The 19,818-nt window shown below is 33.7% G+C and overlaps 1 protein-coding gene across 14 annotated transcripts in view; it reads right to left on the bottom strand.

Annotated features, from left to right (window-relative positions):
- The window catches only part of Stacl (SH3 and cysteine-rich domain-containing protein), a 137,507-nt gene that overhangs the window by 68,881 nt on the left and 48,808 nt on the right, over positions 1-19,818 (bottom strand). For all 14 annotated transcript variants that reach the window (XM_076114553.1, XM_076114557.1, XM_076114556.1 and 11 more), the window contains one exon: positions 14,546-14,654. In XM_076114553.1, coding sequence (XP_075970668.1) covers positions 14,546-14,654 — 109 coding nt within the window. The remainder of the gene's footprint in view (positions 1-14,545; positions 14,655-19,818) is intronic.

Genomic DNA, 19,818 nt, shown 5'->3' with positions numbered 1-19,818 from the left:
CGGCTACTTCACCTCCATCTATTTAAACATTTTATAAACAAAACATTACGCTTTCTCCAAGTGACTTTGACGGAAAGCATTTTCTCGAGCAATACATGTTCTGTGTTATTTTTGTCCATAAAATCCCCAAAGGCTCTGTCTCTAGCTTTGTGCTATTATTATTCTGTGAGGTGGCTGTTTTCTTTACCCATTTGTCACTTTCACCATGATAGTCTTTATTGTGAAAAATACTGCACAAAAGAAAATCCCGGATCAAATATTGAATGGCTATTACAGAATACAAAAAATGGTAACCTTATGTTTACTTTTTATCTCGAAGTAGATAATTGCCGTAGATCAAAGAGGTTTTTGTTTAGAACTGTTTGAATAAATTGTATGTACAATTTTTTTCGTGTTCATTATTTCCAGCGTCCTCTAGACAGCGTTTCAATTTATTTCAAAATGTATCATGTGTTGTGTAGGTAAGTTTCTTATGACACGGACAAAAAACTAAATGTTGCAATAAAGTACCTACGTAGGCGAGTGTCTGACCGCCCACTATGTCTACTGCGAGGGTATAAATTGATTGGTTTTTAATACCCCTATCGAAATACATATTTTTCTTGTGTGGCATTAAAGTGAGTTAGATTGTAATTTAAGTTGAATTAATCCTTTTAGTGCAAACGATAAAATATATATTGAACCTGTCGACCACTCAATGGCGATATTTTTCACAGAAAATATTTTCTTGCAGCCATTGTACACGTAAAGTAAAAAGAGTGAAAATTCAAGTAAGTAATTATCTTGAACAAAGTTTTGGCACAACTTTATAAACTTTACATTTTACGAATTGATCTTAATGAGTTAAAAGTTTGAATGCCTCCCGAAACTTAGCCATTACGTGGCCCTAGGGAATAATAAACTGTCTGCATGTTTTTGCATCTATTAACATTTTAAGAAAATGTTGGTGTTTCTGGGATAAATACCTTAATACATGCATAATAGAGTCGCGTTACTTAGGATCTATTTTGTGTGGTTTTAAATTTGAGCTCTGAGACCGCAGTTACAAAGAAACATATACATATATGAGCTTTTAAACATTTCTGAATTAATTTTTATTTTCACTTCAAAGGACGTAACCTTAAAATTTTAATGATAATTATTACTTACTTCATTAGTATCTTGAAACCAAATTAACATTAGAACATAATCTGAACACAATCTTTCATCTTCGTGCAAAATTCTTCAATACAAAAAATGAAACTAAACTAAGATACGCCCTCGCACCACAAAATGACGATTTTATTAATAACATTAGTGATTTCTACAGAGATTAGGTTAAAAGAAACTGAAATAGAACAATATAATAGAAAATATTTACATCTTAATTAATTAGGTTGGTACCTACATCATACATGGCTCAACTTAATTAAACACTCTGTCAAAAACGAAAAACGGGAATTCAGACACTCACAAAAGTCAACAAATGAACAAAATTTCGTTATAATAATTTATTAACATAAAACCGTTCAATAATACTCATGAGGTTGTTTATTAAAATATTATTTCTCGAAACAATAACTGATCGTTCTGGTTATAATTAATTGCTTGAGTGACATTCAACAGATTAATTTTATCGATCATGGCTGATATTCTCTGAAAGGTAGAACTTTGGACCTAGCAGGTATTTGATTAAACTGTCAAACTGTTTCATTAATGTGAGAGCAACATTATAATTATGGGTAGTGAATTAATTGTATCGGTATTGCTCCAGTTCCTTTGTATATAAACGTTTCATAGGAATACACTTATTTAAAGCATACAATAACTTTAGTACCAATTTATGAAAAATAGAGCCTAATTCTTTTCACAGAAAATTGAATTATTTAATATAAGATTATTCTTTAATAAAAAAATCTGGGTAATCCACAAAACCTTTTTATTATAAAGATGAAATTTGAAGCACGTCTTTAAGTTGTCAGGGTTTTTCCTCAAAAGTTTTTAAATTGTTTGTTAATAGGTGAATATTAACATCCCAAGTTCTTAATAAATGCTAGTTAAGTACTTAAGCACGTGTAACAAGCTTAAGTGGTACTTAATTCAAGAAGTTATAAGTTGGTTTTTTGTTACTTCGCTAAAGTAGGATAAAACTTGCTTCTACGCCTACTTTCGGCGATATCATAACTTGATCGTTTTAGTTGATATTTAACTTTGGTAGGTTATTGTTATGCGTGTTATCAGACGTCACAGCCTGGCACCGTGACTTCTGCCTATTTCATGAAAAACTTATACGGTCACCCATATTTTTGGAGATTAATGTAATGTGGCTGTCATACCTGCATCTGGGAAGGGTGAAATCGTAGCTAGGTTGTCGATCGCGATATGGGGTTTTAATGTGACAGCGGTAGGATTTTTCCTATTTCCATTGCGATGACACAGTAAGGGTAATACCTTTTCTTCAATCGGGGTTCAATTCACAGACGCAGCCAGTTAATTGATTATATGTAAAATTGATCAAGAAAATCAATTGAAAAGTAACGTTTAAATGATCAGAAATAGATTGCAGTAATCGCCTGGTCACTGTACCTAAATAGTATCTTGATAAATAAAGCTTAACTATTCAATGTCGACAATTTACAATGCTTGAATACTCGTTCGTCTGTCATCTGGTATCAATCTGGGCGAATGCCAACGGCTGGCGGTTGTCGCCGTAGTAGTATTCAAGCCAAGCTAGTAATAACGGTGTCACATGGCTACGTAATCATTACACTGTTATATACAACACTAGAAGGTACTAAAATCAGCCCAGCCAATAAGACTACCGCGTAAAGCTTCCGTAGAGCGAGAGATCCGACTACCTCTAAAATACTAGAAAGAGACAAACGTATCTGTCGTGGCCAGAATTTGGCTTTGGAGTAGTTAATGTTAGTAATGATCAGTTGTTTATATGAAATTTGATTTATTACTTCCAAATGGTTACCACAGTGTTGGAAGATGAGATTTATGGAAACAAATAATGAGCCGTTGACGGGTATTTTGCTAATTATATTTATTTAATGTCAGCTGGAGACTTGCAAATTATGACATAGTTAAGATATTTGAAGAAAATAGTAGAGCTGAATGCAGTTTGTATATTTTGAGTCTGTAAATTCTTAACTGTTAAGAAAGTTTAATATTAAGATGCATCAGCACTAGATAACATGAACAAAAATAACTGCAGAACAATAGCTTTAACCTTAAGAGGATCAAATTCTGTGACCTAAAATTCTTTACTTAAGTGTTAAAAGCCATTTTTCAACTGTCTTGTTAGCCTACTTAGTTCATAATACGAAGAAGCTCATCCAGTAATTCAATTTTTCGTATGTGCTGCGGTGCTGTCAAGATCAAGAGCGAGTTCCGTAGACAAGGTTAATTATGACAGGCGTGTGGTGCCGGCAGCCGGTAGAAGAAATGACGTTTCGCTCCGCTTCGCTTAGTCTTGATTTATTTACTAAAGAGCGGCTAGCGGCACAGCTGAGTATGTGGAACTTGGTCTCGTCATGAAAACGATAACGAGACGCGATGTTATTGATGTCAATTGGTTACATTATTGAGTTTTGCATAACATTTTGTAAAATAGATGGAAGTGTAGTGTTTATAAAATTTATTGGGATTGATCAATTCTGTAGCTATATTTATGATGTACGTATATTTGTAGATTATTTAATTTGCAGCTAGTGTAAAAAGGTAATTTTCTGAAGTTGTTAATTTGCAAGGAGATTTAATTTAATAAACTCGTAATTCTCTACGAGTATTTATTTATATCCGGTAGTAGTGATATACAGGCGGGTTCTATTTGACATCTAATTTTTTCAAGGCTGCGAGCATACGTTTTGCCTCGACATCAAAGACAACCTTTTGCTCACACATTAGCAACATAAAACATACGGTTGGCTGAAACCAAGAACAGCTGTCGAAACGTAATTATCAGGGCCACGACAAATCTTAATCGTTTTATAAATGAGATATTTAACGCACCGTAGAATAAAAAAAATTAAGATAATTGTGAGATCAGTGATTTAAGTCACAACACAAGCGATACCATGAGTTCTTAGGCATCACTCGCTAAACGCGTCATAACCAAATAACTATTTAAGTCACGTTTCAGAAAAGAAGGAAGACCTAATTTAATATATATCGTTACTCATAATAGAAAAAAAACACAAATGGTACGAAACGTTGAGAGAGACCCAAATATTAAATTAGTGACAAACAAAAATTCTCATTTTCATGAAAGTTGACTCGATTAAACTTGGAGAATCTTATCTAAAAAACAGTAGCTTTCCCGGATGAGTGGCCGGGAGTCGGCCTCCCGGAGGAGTGCTGTTGAAATGCTTTCAGTGTTAAAGTGCCATGTAACTGGCAGCTGAAGCTTAGGAATGGCGCAGAAAGTACAATAATCCATTTAATTAAACGCTTTTAAACATTACCACTAATGTAATAGCGAAAAACTCTGACATTCGGGCTCGCATTAGTAATTGTCTGCGTAGTTCTAGTTAATTAATAACTTTGTAGACATTGTACAATACTGTTGTAGGTGGTTACGTTTATTGGACACGCGGTTATTAGCCCGGCCTTTTTTTCACCTTGAAGTATATGAGATCTGTTAAGAAGATAGATCGTGTTTTCTGTCTTTTACAAGGTTGAACATATTAGATTTTAAGATCGAGTACCTACACAATTATATTTTTTACGATTACAATTCGTGTAGGTATGCTCAATTTTATTAAATCCTATTAGAAACTTTGTTTCAACCATTAACAAATATTGAGAAAAAAAACTGACTACTATTATTAATTAAGAAATCGACATACAGTGTCAGTGCATTTTTATTTTATGCATTGGATATAGAATCTTTGTTGTATTCGACAAAAATAAAGCTCTAACAGGCCACTGTCGCTCGGACACGTTTGAGCCCATATTGGAAGGCTCGACTATTTTTATGCCATCTCTTTGGTTCGACTCGCGTCTATAACTGTCATGTTAATAGAATAAAAAAGGAATAAGCATCGGTTTAGATCCCCGCACTGCGACTATATTCGAATTTAGGCTTTGACCTCATCCATAATGCAGGGCGCAAGTCGGTGACCCCATACGTCTGAATACCTTTATGTGTATAGAACAATAAGGTCCATGTTCAACAATTATTCGAAGCTTTTTGTTACGCATTAAAGTATTTTATATCTGTTATAAGTGAAGGACTTTCTTTTGTTTCTTCAATTCAATACACAATACCTACTATAAGTTTTATTTGTCTCTAAAGTTAAAGTACTAAACATTTTCGGTGACATGAAGTGACATGAAGCAACGTATTGAAAATAATTCACTAAACAAAATTCAGCTAAAGGGTTCACAGGTTACTGAAGTTCAAAGATGTTCATGATGCACTTTCTCTCTCTACTCCATTCAACGTTAAATCTTACAAGACAGGTTATTGGCGTTTCGATGGCTGAGACGCTATGGTATGTTTAATATACTCGCTGAAAAGTAATTTTGGGTATGTTTACCTTAGCAAGTTCATGACAATAGTTCAATCTTATATTTGAATCCAAACATAGCGAGCAACACTGTGCAAATAAACATGTGTATTCTTTGAAATTCTATCAATATTGTAGGTGCACTCTAGTCCACAGTAGACTGTTGGAATGGAAGATAGGAACTTATTTTCTCAGTGGCCTTTCATCCGTATAATAAGCGGGTTTGTATGCAAGTGAAACAATACGCGTTTTATTTTTCATACCTTCGTTACAGTGACTGTCAATGGCATCCAGCATATGTCTAGAAAATTACATTTATTCGAACGTATTATTCATGAAAAGGAAAGATAATATCATATTTTTTCCTTATGTTGTTCTTTAAGTCACTGTGACGTGCAGATTAAAAAAAGAAAAATAACGAAGGACCTCCCGGTCAATGAAACAAAGGTAATTTTGTATTGTGTACAATGTTAGCAACATTTATAAACAATATAATTTATGTAAATCATTGTTTAGATAACAATGGCTCTATGGCGCTGTATCAATAAAAAAAATACTGAATATCATCAAAAACTACAAAGTTCCTCATCTCCTTTCAAAATTAAACGGAATTTATAAAATCTCTAGTCTCTTATAGCAACAAAACGTAAATGTAAGAACGCAGCCATTAACGATATAATTTACTTAACAAACCTCTACTTACGTGGAAAGTACTATTCGTACGTAAGACGATGTACACGGTTAAAATTATTTTACGTTGTACCGCTTCCACCAAATTTTACACACCGTCACAACGCTTGTCGCCTTTTAATTTACTATAGGACAGATATTAAAATCGTTTAGGTACAAGAGGGAGTCTTGTAATCCAAATTAGCAACAGTATTCTCTTGGCATAATTAGGTTTGCTCCAATTTGTAGATGTTAAGCCTCCTTATATTTTAATGTTTGCTTTCGTACACATTTTGCAAGAGGATTTAAATTGTTACCTTTTTAGTGAAATCGTTGTTCAATTTTATTATAGGTACAGAATGTCACTTAATATATGCAATTTCGATTAAGATTATTGTATTAATACCTAATATAATCTCGTTATGACTCAGAGGTACATAGATTACAGGAATTGTCGATGTTCATAAAGTGTTCTTATTCATTCTCAAGTCGAGGGACTCTAAACTTCCAATTAAACTGTAAGTTCTTGGTTTACAAGTTGCCTTGCGTCACAATATAACGCTAGTCTATAAGTAAAAGTTGTAAAGATTTTTCGTAAAAGTTGTTTAAGCCGGGCGAAGCATGACGGCTAATTTTATCATACTATCATAAGCATGTTTGTATGGTAACACGAGAGCACGTAAGTTTCACACGACGGTAAAATAAATTGATCTCAAAAAATGTTCGGTTCGTTAGTAAACTGTGACGTTGATAGACAGCGCCATTTACGTGGCTTCTAATCAGAATGTTGGGATCGATGGCGTCGTGTTGACACGGTGCAGCAAATTATTTTTACCCGTGCGGTGAAGGGGTGGCTATATCGGTGCGTTCCTACGTGACTGATATAATTACTATGTGGTTATAAAGCATACGTAATGTTTTAGCTACTTAGGGCTTAATAGACGTGACTTGTAGCATGTAATGATGAAGTCAAAATAGAGTATATTTTTTTGCGTTAACATTTTAATAGTTTAACGTTAATAGTTCAAATATATGAAAACAAAATATAACATAAAGTAAATAAATCCAACTATATTAATTAGAATTATATCGAAAGGCAATAGTATATTTTTTTCTAACGTAACAAATAATTTCGACATTCGATGTCAATATTGATACAAAGTATTTTTAGTATTTTCACGTGTGCACTTCATTGTTTGTTTAAATTACCTGCGGCCGTATTTACTAAAACCAATCACAAATATAGCAAAGTTCAAAGAATCCATCGGTTTAATATCAATGGTATTCAGTTTATTTATTATTTGGGTTTCACCGTGGGTGTTATAAAATTCAATTGAGGCGAAGTTTATAAGGACAGTTATTTGGGAGATGAACATTACCGTGTCCCCGAGCGCATAAATATGTTCTAATACATTTTGTATTGGTCCCGCTCCGTGCAGGGGTAAAAGGCGATACATCATACATAAAATATTAAAAGAAAAGAGGGAACGTGTCGGCGTTAACCACCCCGAAGTTGTTTCTGTAAATAGCCGGATGACGGAAAACCGTTTTGATTACGAATGTAGCTCTTTCTCTGTGTTGCTTTTGCAAAATTATGACAAATGATGAAGGTTTGTTCGCGTTCTTGATTGATGAATTAACCGCGGTGTGTTAAGAAAGAAATATGAGCATAACGCTGTTATCAATAATTTATTAGGTAGATAAATTGATTACCCAATATTTTATAGTGCTGCGATGTCGGCTTATTTGAAGTTTTATTTTATTACTTTGTAGGTATCCCCCGGGTACGTATCTATTCCAACTTAGTTTATAAATTATAACCGAATCCATTACGATCATTATCAATTAATGATCATCATTGGCCGGTATGCATCCATCAATTAATAAACGGAGTTTAACTATCTAGGTACTAACTTGACCTCAGCAACTTAAACTAGTGCATTAAATTACAAAATGTGTTAGAAGAAATTAATAAGCGAGTACAAGATTGGCAAAGTTTTATTAAATTTTACACGAACTACATGACGGTGGAATAAGTACCTCACTAAATCATTTCAGTTAGCTCAGAGATAAACGTTTATAAAATCACGTTAATAAAAGCTGTCTACAGATAAAGGTTAGTTTTAATATCCTTAGATAACTACAAAGGCTACATCTAAAATTAATTCGCGGCTTATTAAAACACGCTCTGAACTAGACGCATATAAAATAGAGCGTCTTCTCCCCGAGGAGCTAGCAATTACAGTCGCGATATTTACCCTCTCGTCTGTTATGGATTCGAAAATGAAATATTCTACATTCTAAGATATTATATTTGCAGAAATTTAATTACCAAAATAGCTCGCTGGAACTGAAGATTGACACCAATAAATAAACGCAATTACCAGTAAAAGCTTATTGGGTTCAATTTCTGAAAACATAAGTCGACGCCTCTGGGGTACGCCTCCCTCAATATTCTATTAGGAAGCAGACCGACCGCCTAACCCTGTGACCCCAATGTTAAAGCCGTGCCATTTGATATTTAATTTTAACGTGTCCATCAATCTAATTAGCCCCCCGTTTATCCGCTTTTCTACGTCTGCATTAAACTGTCGGTTCTGATTTTAAGACATTGACATTCTTTAGCTATTCAATTTTACAAGTAACTTAAACTGGATGGAGTGAATGGGATGCACAGAATACACCTTCGAATATTCGAATTGCGACATTTGCTATAGGTGCTTGTGTTAAAACTTTCATTTCCCCCATTCAGAACTTTTATTCGCTTTCTTTCAATCGTAAATTCAGGTAGTAATTAAACATTTCTATCTAAATAGCAAGTAAGTTTCAGCTATTCAGCTGAACGTAAAACTACAGGTTACTGCGCCCTTATTCAGTTCATTTTCTACCATTGTTGAATAGGAGACTAATCTACGCCAGCCTCTACAACAAAGAATGCACCATATACGTACTATGTACGTTAAAAAATCATGTACCGTCCTCTTTCATTATTTTAATCGTGATAGGAGTTTATACATTTTGTATTAGTAGTTTCGATTAAAGTATTTAATTTTGTTGTATATTTTCGGTAGGGCAATGCTCCTATATACTTAACAGTGTAGTGCCACCTTCTGTTGAATAAAAGATAGAGTGACCGTTAGCTTTTGGGACAACGTTCAGTGGATGAATATTGCTGTTTGAATAATGTGTTACTACTATATAATTTACGATTTATTAGAGTAAATCAAATGACTGAGTTAGAACTAAAACATGACTGGTCGTTGTATAATTTCAGTTTCTTTTACATTAACTTGAAAGTAAAAATTAAAGGTTAAATTTTACATTATTCCGAACCAAATTTCGACGTTATTCTACTTCATTCGTGTAATGTTATGTATACTTAAAATTTTAGCACAGGCTGCACAGGAAATGTAATTACATTTTGCAAACAGGACGCTTACACAATTAGGCGCGGGAACATACAACGTTATTTCATTCTTATGACTGTGTGTGCTCACATAATGTTCCCCTTAACTTGTATTGTCTGTTTGCGGTTTGCTTGCGGGCAAATGTTCGAAACTTGTTAAGCATCATAATTGTTCCTTTCATTCATTCGTCGTATGGGTAGTGGTCAACCTAGTGTCAAAGATTTTCAAGCCGCCCGAAAACCTTTGACATGTTTTTTTATTTTTGTTTAGTTTTGTGGCGAAACGATTGGTATTTTACTGACAACAAACGGGACCGACTTTTGTGTCCTGCGAAGCACGTAGACGCTCAGTTGAAATACCACTATGCGGTCAACCATCTATTAAATGTCCGCGCCAAGCTTGCTTAACTCACATATCGTTTACCGACCAACGAGTGCTACTAGCCACGAGCGCCTCTGATCATAACTTATTAAATGATATTTATTTTAAAAATCCTTGTGTACTTAGTCCATACATTTCATATAAAATTCATACTATCGTGTAATCGATTTGCCGAGTGCTAGTTTTCCAAATAATTAATGTAAGCAAGGGACACGTAAAGGTACATGTATAAGTTAACAGGTGCCTACACGCAACCTGCCAGTAGACTATTCCCTTAGGTGCGTGGTGTAACTTCACAAGGACACTTTTCGTAAGCCTAATTGAGTCACGTTCTCATAGACTACCCATTAAATTAAAAACCATATTATTAAACACGTTTCACGTACAATATTAAAAATTATATTCTAAAAGAATAAAGTTGAATAGTTTTAAAACAGAAACTCTAAACTCTAACTCTAAAATCTATCAATAAATCATTACTTAATATTTTTTCTTTAAATGCGTAGAGTTAGCGCGTTCTCATTACCAGTGAAATTGCAATAATTTAAAACAATAACTTCGTGGTTTCGTCTGAAACTTACGAAGTAGAGTTTTATCACGAACTCGGTGAGTTACATCAAAAATTCCCTCCTCTAAATTTATCATCACTAAAAGTTACACCTGAAAGTTTTGAAGAAATAAAGACGTCCGTCGTAATTCTGGACAGTTTGGGCCGGTCTCTCGGGGCATAGTAAGTAAATTTTATTGGGACAGGTAGTGTGGCTAAGTTTCTAAAGGAGCGTGTTTATATTCAACATCATGAATAGGTTTAAGTAGACTTACTTTAAAAGTTTTACGATAAAATATATATTTTTAGTTCCAACTAAATAAGCTCCTGTTTCACGAATTTGAAAAATAATTATCTTTATTTGATAAGGTCAGACAGAACATGCTCTGACTGTAAAATAATAATTTCATAGTATTTACAGCTGTAACTTAAGCTCGAGTAGTCTTTAGCCAGCGGACGGCCGAGTCTACTTGAGCTTGCCTGAAATATTTAAAAACCTCTTATTTTGTGGACGTTATCTTCAAAATGTTTTACAGTACTTGCACGTAGACGATTCCTCTAATACCGGCTCTAGCGGCCACAGATACAACAGCACATTAGAGATGAAAGTCACTCAGCTGAATAGTGCTCTATATCAATAAAGTTCATTTTGCTGTATCAGTTCACGCTGAGATTTATTTTATCTTTGTAGCTAACGAGTAACTTCCCACAACGGTCTTCAACTGCATCCCGGGGGAATCGAGCGTTCGTTCTATTTGCCTGTAATGGCAGAGTTAAGTACCTTCGGATTTGATTTCTTGGGAATAATTGGATTGTCTCGTTTCAATTAGAATGACTTGTTTCCAGCGAACAGCCCTTAGTAGCCGTCAGTTGACAATTCTTAGTAGATGAATAAATTATGATCTGATTTAACGATGCTATTTTGTGATTTACTAAGGGATGTCACTTTGTTTTATTAAGATGGGTTTATTTAAGCAATTCCAGCGCGATTATATTTGATCTGTGCTAAAATGTATATATTGTGTAGGTACCATATATTAAGAAGTAACGTGGTAAACTTACTTTTCTGTTACACTCAATTTATATAAAACATACATACTTCTGTTTCAGTTGCCACACACATGAACGTATATTTTTATTCAATTCAGAGAGATAAAGGTACAGTCTTTTTTGGCAATTCAATGCATATTTAAACTACCGACACCCCAAAGACCCACCGTTTCCTGGAAACTATAAAAATTTAAAAGCACTTCTTTCTCTCATAAAAAATAGTTCACGCATTCTGCGAACAGGACAGTGAGTTATTTTTTTATTGCAAGTTGGATTAAGTTTGAAAATATTTCCACTTATCTATTAGCAGTTGTACAATGTCGGGTGAAAACATATGTGACTAGTGAAGGCAAGTGTTGAGAGCGATGGAAACGCAGATGCGCTGACACGGCAACAGGGATAAGCTTATTACTTGAACTTATTGGAGCGAAATGTCTATGTGAAATATGTTTACGTTCATGTTTTATATCTTTCTCACATTATTTTATCTGCTTATTTATTTTGAATTGATAATGCATTGCGTATACTTACAGCTTCAAACGCAATGATGATATTGATGCATTTTAATCGTTATAAATTCAGATATTTTTTGGTTTCTTTTTGTAAATTGATTGGAGTTTACTTAATATTTTTGATTGATTGGTTACTTTTAAACAAATATCGTTATCGAATACTCCCGTCGTGATATCAAACATCCGAAAAAGGTTGTTTCAAAGGAAACGATTATGTAAATGTGTGACTTCATCCATATTATCAATAGACATGCAAAATGTATTTCGCTAAGACAGCGAGCCATAATATAAAAAGGTTGACGGAGGTAAGGATCGGCGTGTTCTTTGTTTATACGGGTTTTTGCTCTTGTCTGTCTATCAACCGATGGATTTTCACAATATTCGATACCTCTCGTACCACTCGTACCTTGTGTGTTGAACCATTTTTATTTATTTTATGACGGGACGAGGGAACGTGCCAATCTGTTCAATAGAAATATTGATCGAATATCCATGTTAGATTTATAACTGAGACCAATGTGAAAAACTTGATCACTAACTAGGCTATAGAATTATAGACTGCAGTAAGTAGGAACTCAACAGTAGTTTGGAATACTCACTACACAGACATGCTCGAAAAAACGTTGTTACTTATTTCTTTTGTTAAGTTAAATAAACGTTGTATCTACTTTGTAAACACTCACATAAATAATTCCAATGTTCAGTAAAAGCCATTCTACAAATTCTGTTAGATCTCGGGATAAAGGTGCTCAAAAAGTAATCATTGAATGTGTCTAATCGATCGGCGTACGAGCCATTGAGATACAAAGACCCGTTCCACACGAGTTGATTACTTTTACGTGGCTTATTTCATTTCATACGTACCATGAATATCGACTCGAATGAAAGAAAAACACCGAGTGTGTTAACGTTTTGTAGCCGTCAATGGAAATAGGTTACAGAGGTAGCTATCCATCGGTAGACAAAGGACAAGTTTTTAATATTCAAATTTTGTAGCGCAGATCTTACTTGTTATGAATATCACTGGTTTACGGATTACGTAGCTGCATATTTCAACGTTCACGGTCGCGGGTGAACTTATCCATTAACTTTAGCTTTTCAGGTTTTAACATAATTAACAAAATATTTTTTTGGTTTTTCCTAAAATGAAAATTTATCCATAAGCTTAACATACATAGAATAAGTTCACTTCGTCCTTTTTTGAGTAGAGCAATGTTCATATTTGGTTAACATATTTCAAATACGTACCTAGTTTATTTTATGACTAGTTAGAAGTTACTAACCGTAATAATAAACAAACAATAAATAAATTAGCAATAGTTTATATATTTGTAGAATAAGCTCATTATCTAGGTATGTTTTATTTAGTTGTATCGTTTATTTACGTGTAGAGGTCAGCACACCTGCCTCACACGTCAATGATGTAGAGTTATGTCGGACCTCTGAGTAAATATGGCTTCCATTTATCTACGCCTTCATTTAATTAGACACCTAATGTTATTAAATCCTCTGGGATAACGGCGAGTGCTAAACAGCTTCGCCTGCGAAAGACTTACGGCAAATATAGGCTTTTTAGGAAGATCTAAATCCTTCATTTTTAACAAAACATTGTTAGAGGAGTTTGAGAAAAGTCTGTGTTATTTTTTGTTTCCTCTTTTCTAAGTATTGTGTAAACCGCAGTTCTAGAAATCATGTTTAATTAATTAACAAATTACACTTAATATTTCGTGTGGGTACACGTTTATTAATCGGAAATTGAATGTCTTATCCATCAAGCTGCCACATATAGTCAAGAGAATCCTTTTATTATATTCTTAATCATATGCCAATAATGACGCACATAACTCAACAATGAATAAAAAAAATATCGCGTAAATATTGTGAACGATCTCGTCTATAACATTTCATAGAAGTTTCGTAACTACCAAAGTATTTAAAGGAAGGACATTAAGGAACATAACTTGAAAATGATATTTTGATTGCGAATCTGACATATAACAAAGTTGTCGCGCTGAATTTCGCGTGCAAATTGAATCGATGACATGATTCTATGTAATAGCTATTTGACTGTTACTCACTACAAAGTTTTGAGGTTGAATGACAAAAGTGATTACTTAATTTGGACAATAAATTCATAGAGTTAATTTGAAACCTTTTTCAAGTGTAACATGCTTACATAATGCAGTTGTTTGTAACTAAATAAGAATATAACAGTTTATCGCTAGATCGATATCCTTTTCTTCTCAATAACTTCTTAGGGTAGATCTTAAAATAGTGTTTCTTTTTTTAGCGCAAATTTTAATAGCCTGTCGAGTATCGAGAGTACGACGCGACGTTTAAAATGTACTGCCACAATAGTTGCTACGGAGCTCGGTAGAGGCGCTAAACAGATTTTCGTGTAAAATTTCTTTATAGCGAGCCGGTTGTCCGTAGTCGATAGTTGTAGAGAATCTAGCTAGATCTAGGGGTCACATATCCACTTACCTCTCCTTCCTTATCTCGCTGTTTCTCTTGCGAAAACTGGCGACAAGCACTTGCAGCTCTGATGAGTGTCGCTCGTACAACTGCGATAACTGCGTTGTGAAGTCAGCCACTGCAACAACAAACATACTTAACGTTTTTAAACTCTCGCGACTAGTACATATAATATTATAATGCAACGGGTCTTATACGCGACTGAAAATTTTAAAGGTTAGGATACCCTATTTGCTGCCCGACGTTTAACGTTAACGTCGGGCAACAAACATACTTTTTGATAATGCAACTTTTATAGAATTTAACTCCATTAGCCGGTTATAAACTAGATACTTGTGAAATAGAAATAAGCCTGCCTTCACGAAATATTATTTATATTTGAGATATCTTACGTCGTCATATGTAGAATAATATTGTAATGGTAATCAAATACTAAATAACTCAATAGAATAAATTAAACTTTAAAGTTAGTGCAACAACCGAAGTCTAGGAATTGTACAAGTTATATGCGGGCTTAACCTAATTAAGTACAACAAGCCAAGTTTATTCACTAGACGGAGATAACTTATATTACATATGAGAGGAATTTCACTATTGTAATTGAGTGAAGGTTTCTTTTTACTTACACACATGTTCTTTTACTCCAAAATTATTAGTCAGTGTCTTAACTAAAAAATGCTACGAACTAATGAACCATACACGTGTTACTATAATAATGTTTTAATTTTAAATTAATTTAATATAAAGATAAATATTTGCTTAACACAAAGTTTAATGAAAATATATTTTCGGCTAACACCAAATTTTCACAAACTTTACCTGTTCTCGTGTTAACTTAAAACTTGTAAATCAATGTAAAATCCGATATGTACGTGTAATTTGGAACTCATTATAAGTTCGTATTGTTATCGAAGAGTTGGCAATACATCTGTTCATTATAGACACATCGCGGTACCGACAGACTAATTAAACACTTTTTGCCTTCGCTTTCAACGCAAAACTTTGTACGGGAAGTTTTCCTTAATGTTAAGTACTGGTACTATGTTTTAGAGGTTCAGCCAACGTTGAAGCTACGAATAAGGCGTCGGCGTTCCATCGTCGTTGGTTTTGAATTATTCTGCAAACTTTACTCCTTGGACCTTTATTCGCGGTTTACTTAAACTCGCAGACTTAAACGAAAACGATTATTGTTTTAATTTTGATTAACGATCTGTTCTCAACCCACGTTTTATCTTATCTCATTAGTTTTAACTTATAGGAAAATTTATCATTTGGTCTGCAGCTTATAATTGTGTCCAGTACAATATATGCAAAAAGTTGACACTTCTCTAGTTAATGCGAGGAGTATGTCTTATATGTCGTATTATAAGGAAGAATGTCTTACATTTTGTATCTTATTTCGCCGTCATCTCACTGCTATTGGAGAATATGTTCGCATTTGGAAATGCTTGTCATTCTACTTATCTACGTCTGCATTGACAACATATCTTTCGTTTGATATATTTAACGCTGCCATACGTTTTTTGTTTTCTAAAATACTTACAACTTTAGCTTGAATTATCTGGCAAAGCCAGGTAGAAATTCAGTGAATTTATCCTATCCAAGTGGAAATGTACAGGATTTTGGATATGTTTCCTGTAAATAACGATGTTTCTCGAGCGAACAGATGCATGTACGTATATATAAAAGCTTTTATAGGTCTCTACCACCCATTCCAGGAATACAAAATACAGAGCACTAAAATATTTGTTTGAGTTTCACGTCAATTGGAACATCGTTTTAAAAGCCGCTTCCGAATGAAATATTCAGATTCAAATAAAAACTAATAAAAGTGAGTAAGTACTATTTTTCTCTTTACATTGTCTATTTGCATAATTACAGTAAGCAATCTTTTAATGAAAATGTAGTCGCCGGCTTTCACCGCTCCGTAGACGCAAATCTCCTTTTTATATAGCTGTGTTGAGCTTCTATTAAAACTGACTTCACTTGCACGGGTACCTACTTTGCAAATTTACTTCAATGTTAAAGAGAAGATAATGTGTTACGTGGCAAGGTTCATGTACATAAGGTAAAAATGTATCGTCTTCGTCAATAAATCGTATTCCTCAAATTGAATATCAAGCCGTTACATTTTCTGTTGGTAATGTTAAAGCGACCGTTTTCATGAATTATGTACGAAATATGTTAAGTTGTCGAGATGTTACATCGTCGAGATCAATTTCCTAAATCTGCGTTCATAATATTTATGTTTAGGCTTAGTTATGCTAAACTAAAACTTTGAAAGATATGTTCGGAACAAAAGTTCATTTGAATATTCATGTCTGGTTTTTGCAAACACGAATTTCTATGTTACGTTGATGTTTCTACTTAGACAATTATATAGTGGCGTAAAATAAACAAATAGTTCCCTAAGTTCCCATTACACTGTAGTTTGGACGGCGAGAAAACCCAAACTCCAGTACTCAGTTACTTAGTACGAAACGGTTTGAAAATAAAGTTAGAAGTCCGCCAGCCAAGTTCGAGAACTATGCCGCGCGCCCTAACCGAACGAAGTCATTCAATTTTGAATATTCTATAGACTCAAGAACAGCCCACAAACTTTGGGAATTTTGTAAACTAATGCATATACAAACAGCAATTTTACGCTTATTATTTTTCGTTTGATTCGACTTTTAAATTTGCTTCTTAAAATTTAACAAATAGTATTTTTTTTGCATTTATTTCAAGTGCTTCAAATATTTGTCAGGCCTTTTTAACATCAATAAAGGGATAAAGGATTTCTTTATTTGTATTTTTCTATAGGAGCTTTAACATGCTAACGTGAAAGTCAAACATAAATTACAACATAACATAAAATTGAGTGAAGTAAGTACGACTAAGTATAAATTGATTTAGCAACACTATTGTGAACATTTCACTTAAATTAATACATGCTCACATTGCTCACGTATCAGCAATTAGACGAGAATCTACTCAATTGTAACATTATAACATAATCAGACAAAGTGATTACACGTAATTACTTAGTAAACATAATAATATATATTATACGCTACTAAGACTTACCGGAATAAATACTAGCTTCTCTGTGCTGTATCAATTTTAATGGATGAATTTCAATAATTGGTTTCAAGTAGAGCTCAGCTCTGGAGAACTGCATTTGAAACTATTCAGATCAGTTTCCACGTCAGTAAATATCGGAATATTCCAATCGGTAGTCGAATATACAAAGAGCGATACTAATTATTCATTAATGAAGAGCCAGCAGCTGAATAAATATACATTACAGAATAAATGTGAAAAAATGATGAATTTATTTCTAAAAGAAGTAACAGTAACTAATTCAAATTATAATTAGGTATATTCCCTGCAGTGTTTCAAAGCACGTTGTTCTCCAGACATGTAAAGTGCACGTCATATTCACTTGTAGTGATGTTAAAATGCACACAAAGGTGTAGCGCCAGACAATTTCTTCAAAATGAACCGTAAAACAGATAGAAGGAAGGCTTGAATAATAGAGTTTGTAAGTCGTAGCAGACAGCCAGGTCAATCACTCGGGTTGTTTGGGGCAATCTTGAGGTGAAATTAATGTGGCGCCGTGAGACTGCCTAATTAGACATTACGGAGTGCACGAGATTCCCTCGCTTAGCAGTTTTTAACTTTTCCTCTCCCCTTGTGCGGTTAAATTCAAGTTGGTTTCAGAGCTTTTTCAGCCTACCGCAAGTCTGATTTTTGCAAACTTTATGCTTTTCAAATGCCTTTAATTTTTGGTAATGCTCGTAATATACCGGCATTAATCATTTTTACAAATTGCTAGATATATACCTAAAAGTTGTTAAAACAGTTGTACTAGACTGTATTGTAGCAAAGGTTATCAAAATATTTTTTACAAGTTTTGGAGGTCCAGAATAATCCACTTAATGATTATTACCTTTCTTTACATATTTTGCCTCAGAAGCCATATTATAGAAAAGCCTAAACATAATTTAATAACAACCATAAAAATTACAAAGCGATGTTTAATACATTTAACCCCACCGTGCTCAGCGTTAACCAAGCGATTATAATTAATTATTCATGAAATCTTGGATTAGTTAGCAATTTAACTTTGAGTTAAGGGGTGGGGTGGGGTGAAACAAGGAAAAGTAGTTACTTGGAAAGTGGCGTTATGTTATGTTAAGTTTTAAAGTACGGGGCTCAGTAAAAGAATTCCTTCTCTTTTTTACGATATACTTTATTTTAAAGGAGGAAGAAAACCGGTGACAAAACGGTTAGTTTTTCAGGAGTTGCGACGGGGGTGTGTGCTTGAGATGAGTGCACGACTTTTCTGAGTGACGTTTGCATTAGAAATAAGAGTAATTTGACACTTTAGAAGACGTCTGGAGGAAACCTGCATAATTGAGAACTCTCTTATATTATGTAATAAAATTGCCGTTATGTATCTTAAAATTGATTATTTTTCTTTGCAGAAAAGAAAAAATAGATATGTCAAAAATATCACGTGGAGAGTGGAATAAAGAATTGCGAAATGTTCTAGAAAACTTTAGTCAAACCTGATACATTATGTATTTAAAGAACCGATAAGCTCATTCAGTTGGCAGATGGTTTAAAATGGGCCACGTTGCTTCACAGGCTATCAGCCAAATATGTCTTAATCGGTTTGACTAATCACACTATGAAACGAAAATAAAGTTCACGTTTAGCAGATGTCTATTTAAAAAGTTAAAAAAAAAGAAAATATCAAACTGTATTAATTTGTTATACGTCTAGTCATATGAAACCAAAACAATTGATAAAGGTTTATTCTAGTTTTGCAAACTTTTATCAATTGTGTTGGTTTCATATGAAAAAATAATCGAAACTAGTTCAAATTCCCACTGTCAATGTTATTCAAATGATTCAAAGTTACCCAAATTGACCTTATTTTATTTAAGGTCTGTTGTATCGTAATTACTCTTAACTTTATTAGTTACTAACGTTCTTTTTAAATAATTGAGACAACCTAACGTGTATCTGTTTATCAAGAGGTTTCTATATACAAAAGATAAAAGTGTTATTATTAATCAATGATTACTTAAACATGTGAGAGCGCCCTACATATGAATAATATACATTATTGTTTAAAGGTACCGTTCCGTGCACGTTATACGTAGTTCAGTACGTCGGCGAGATTACCTTAGTTTCTGCATCGCTTTAGCATCTAGTGTGCATATTTACAGTTTCTATTTGTACGAACAAAACTTTTAATAATTCTAATTAAAATTGTTCACAATACGAACGCT

The sequence above is a fragment of the Anticarsia gemmatalis genome, chromosome 5 (assembly GCF_050436995.1).
Source record: "Anticarsia gemmatalis isolate Benzon Research Colony breed Stoneville strain chromosome 5, ilAntGemm2 primary, whole genome shotgun sequence".
Taxonomy (NCBI): domain Eukaryota; kingdom Metazoa; phylum Arthropoda; class Insecta; order Lepidoptera; family Erebidae; genus Anticarsia; species Anticarsia gemmatalis.
The sequence above is the reverse complement of the archived record's forward strand: the minus strand, read 5'-3'. Positions and strand labels throughout refer to the sequence as shown.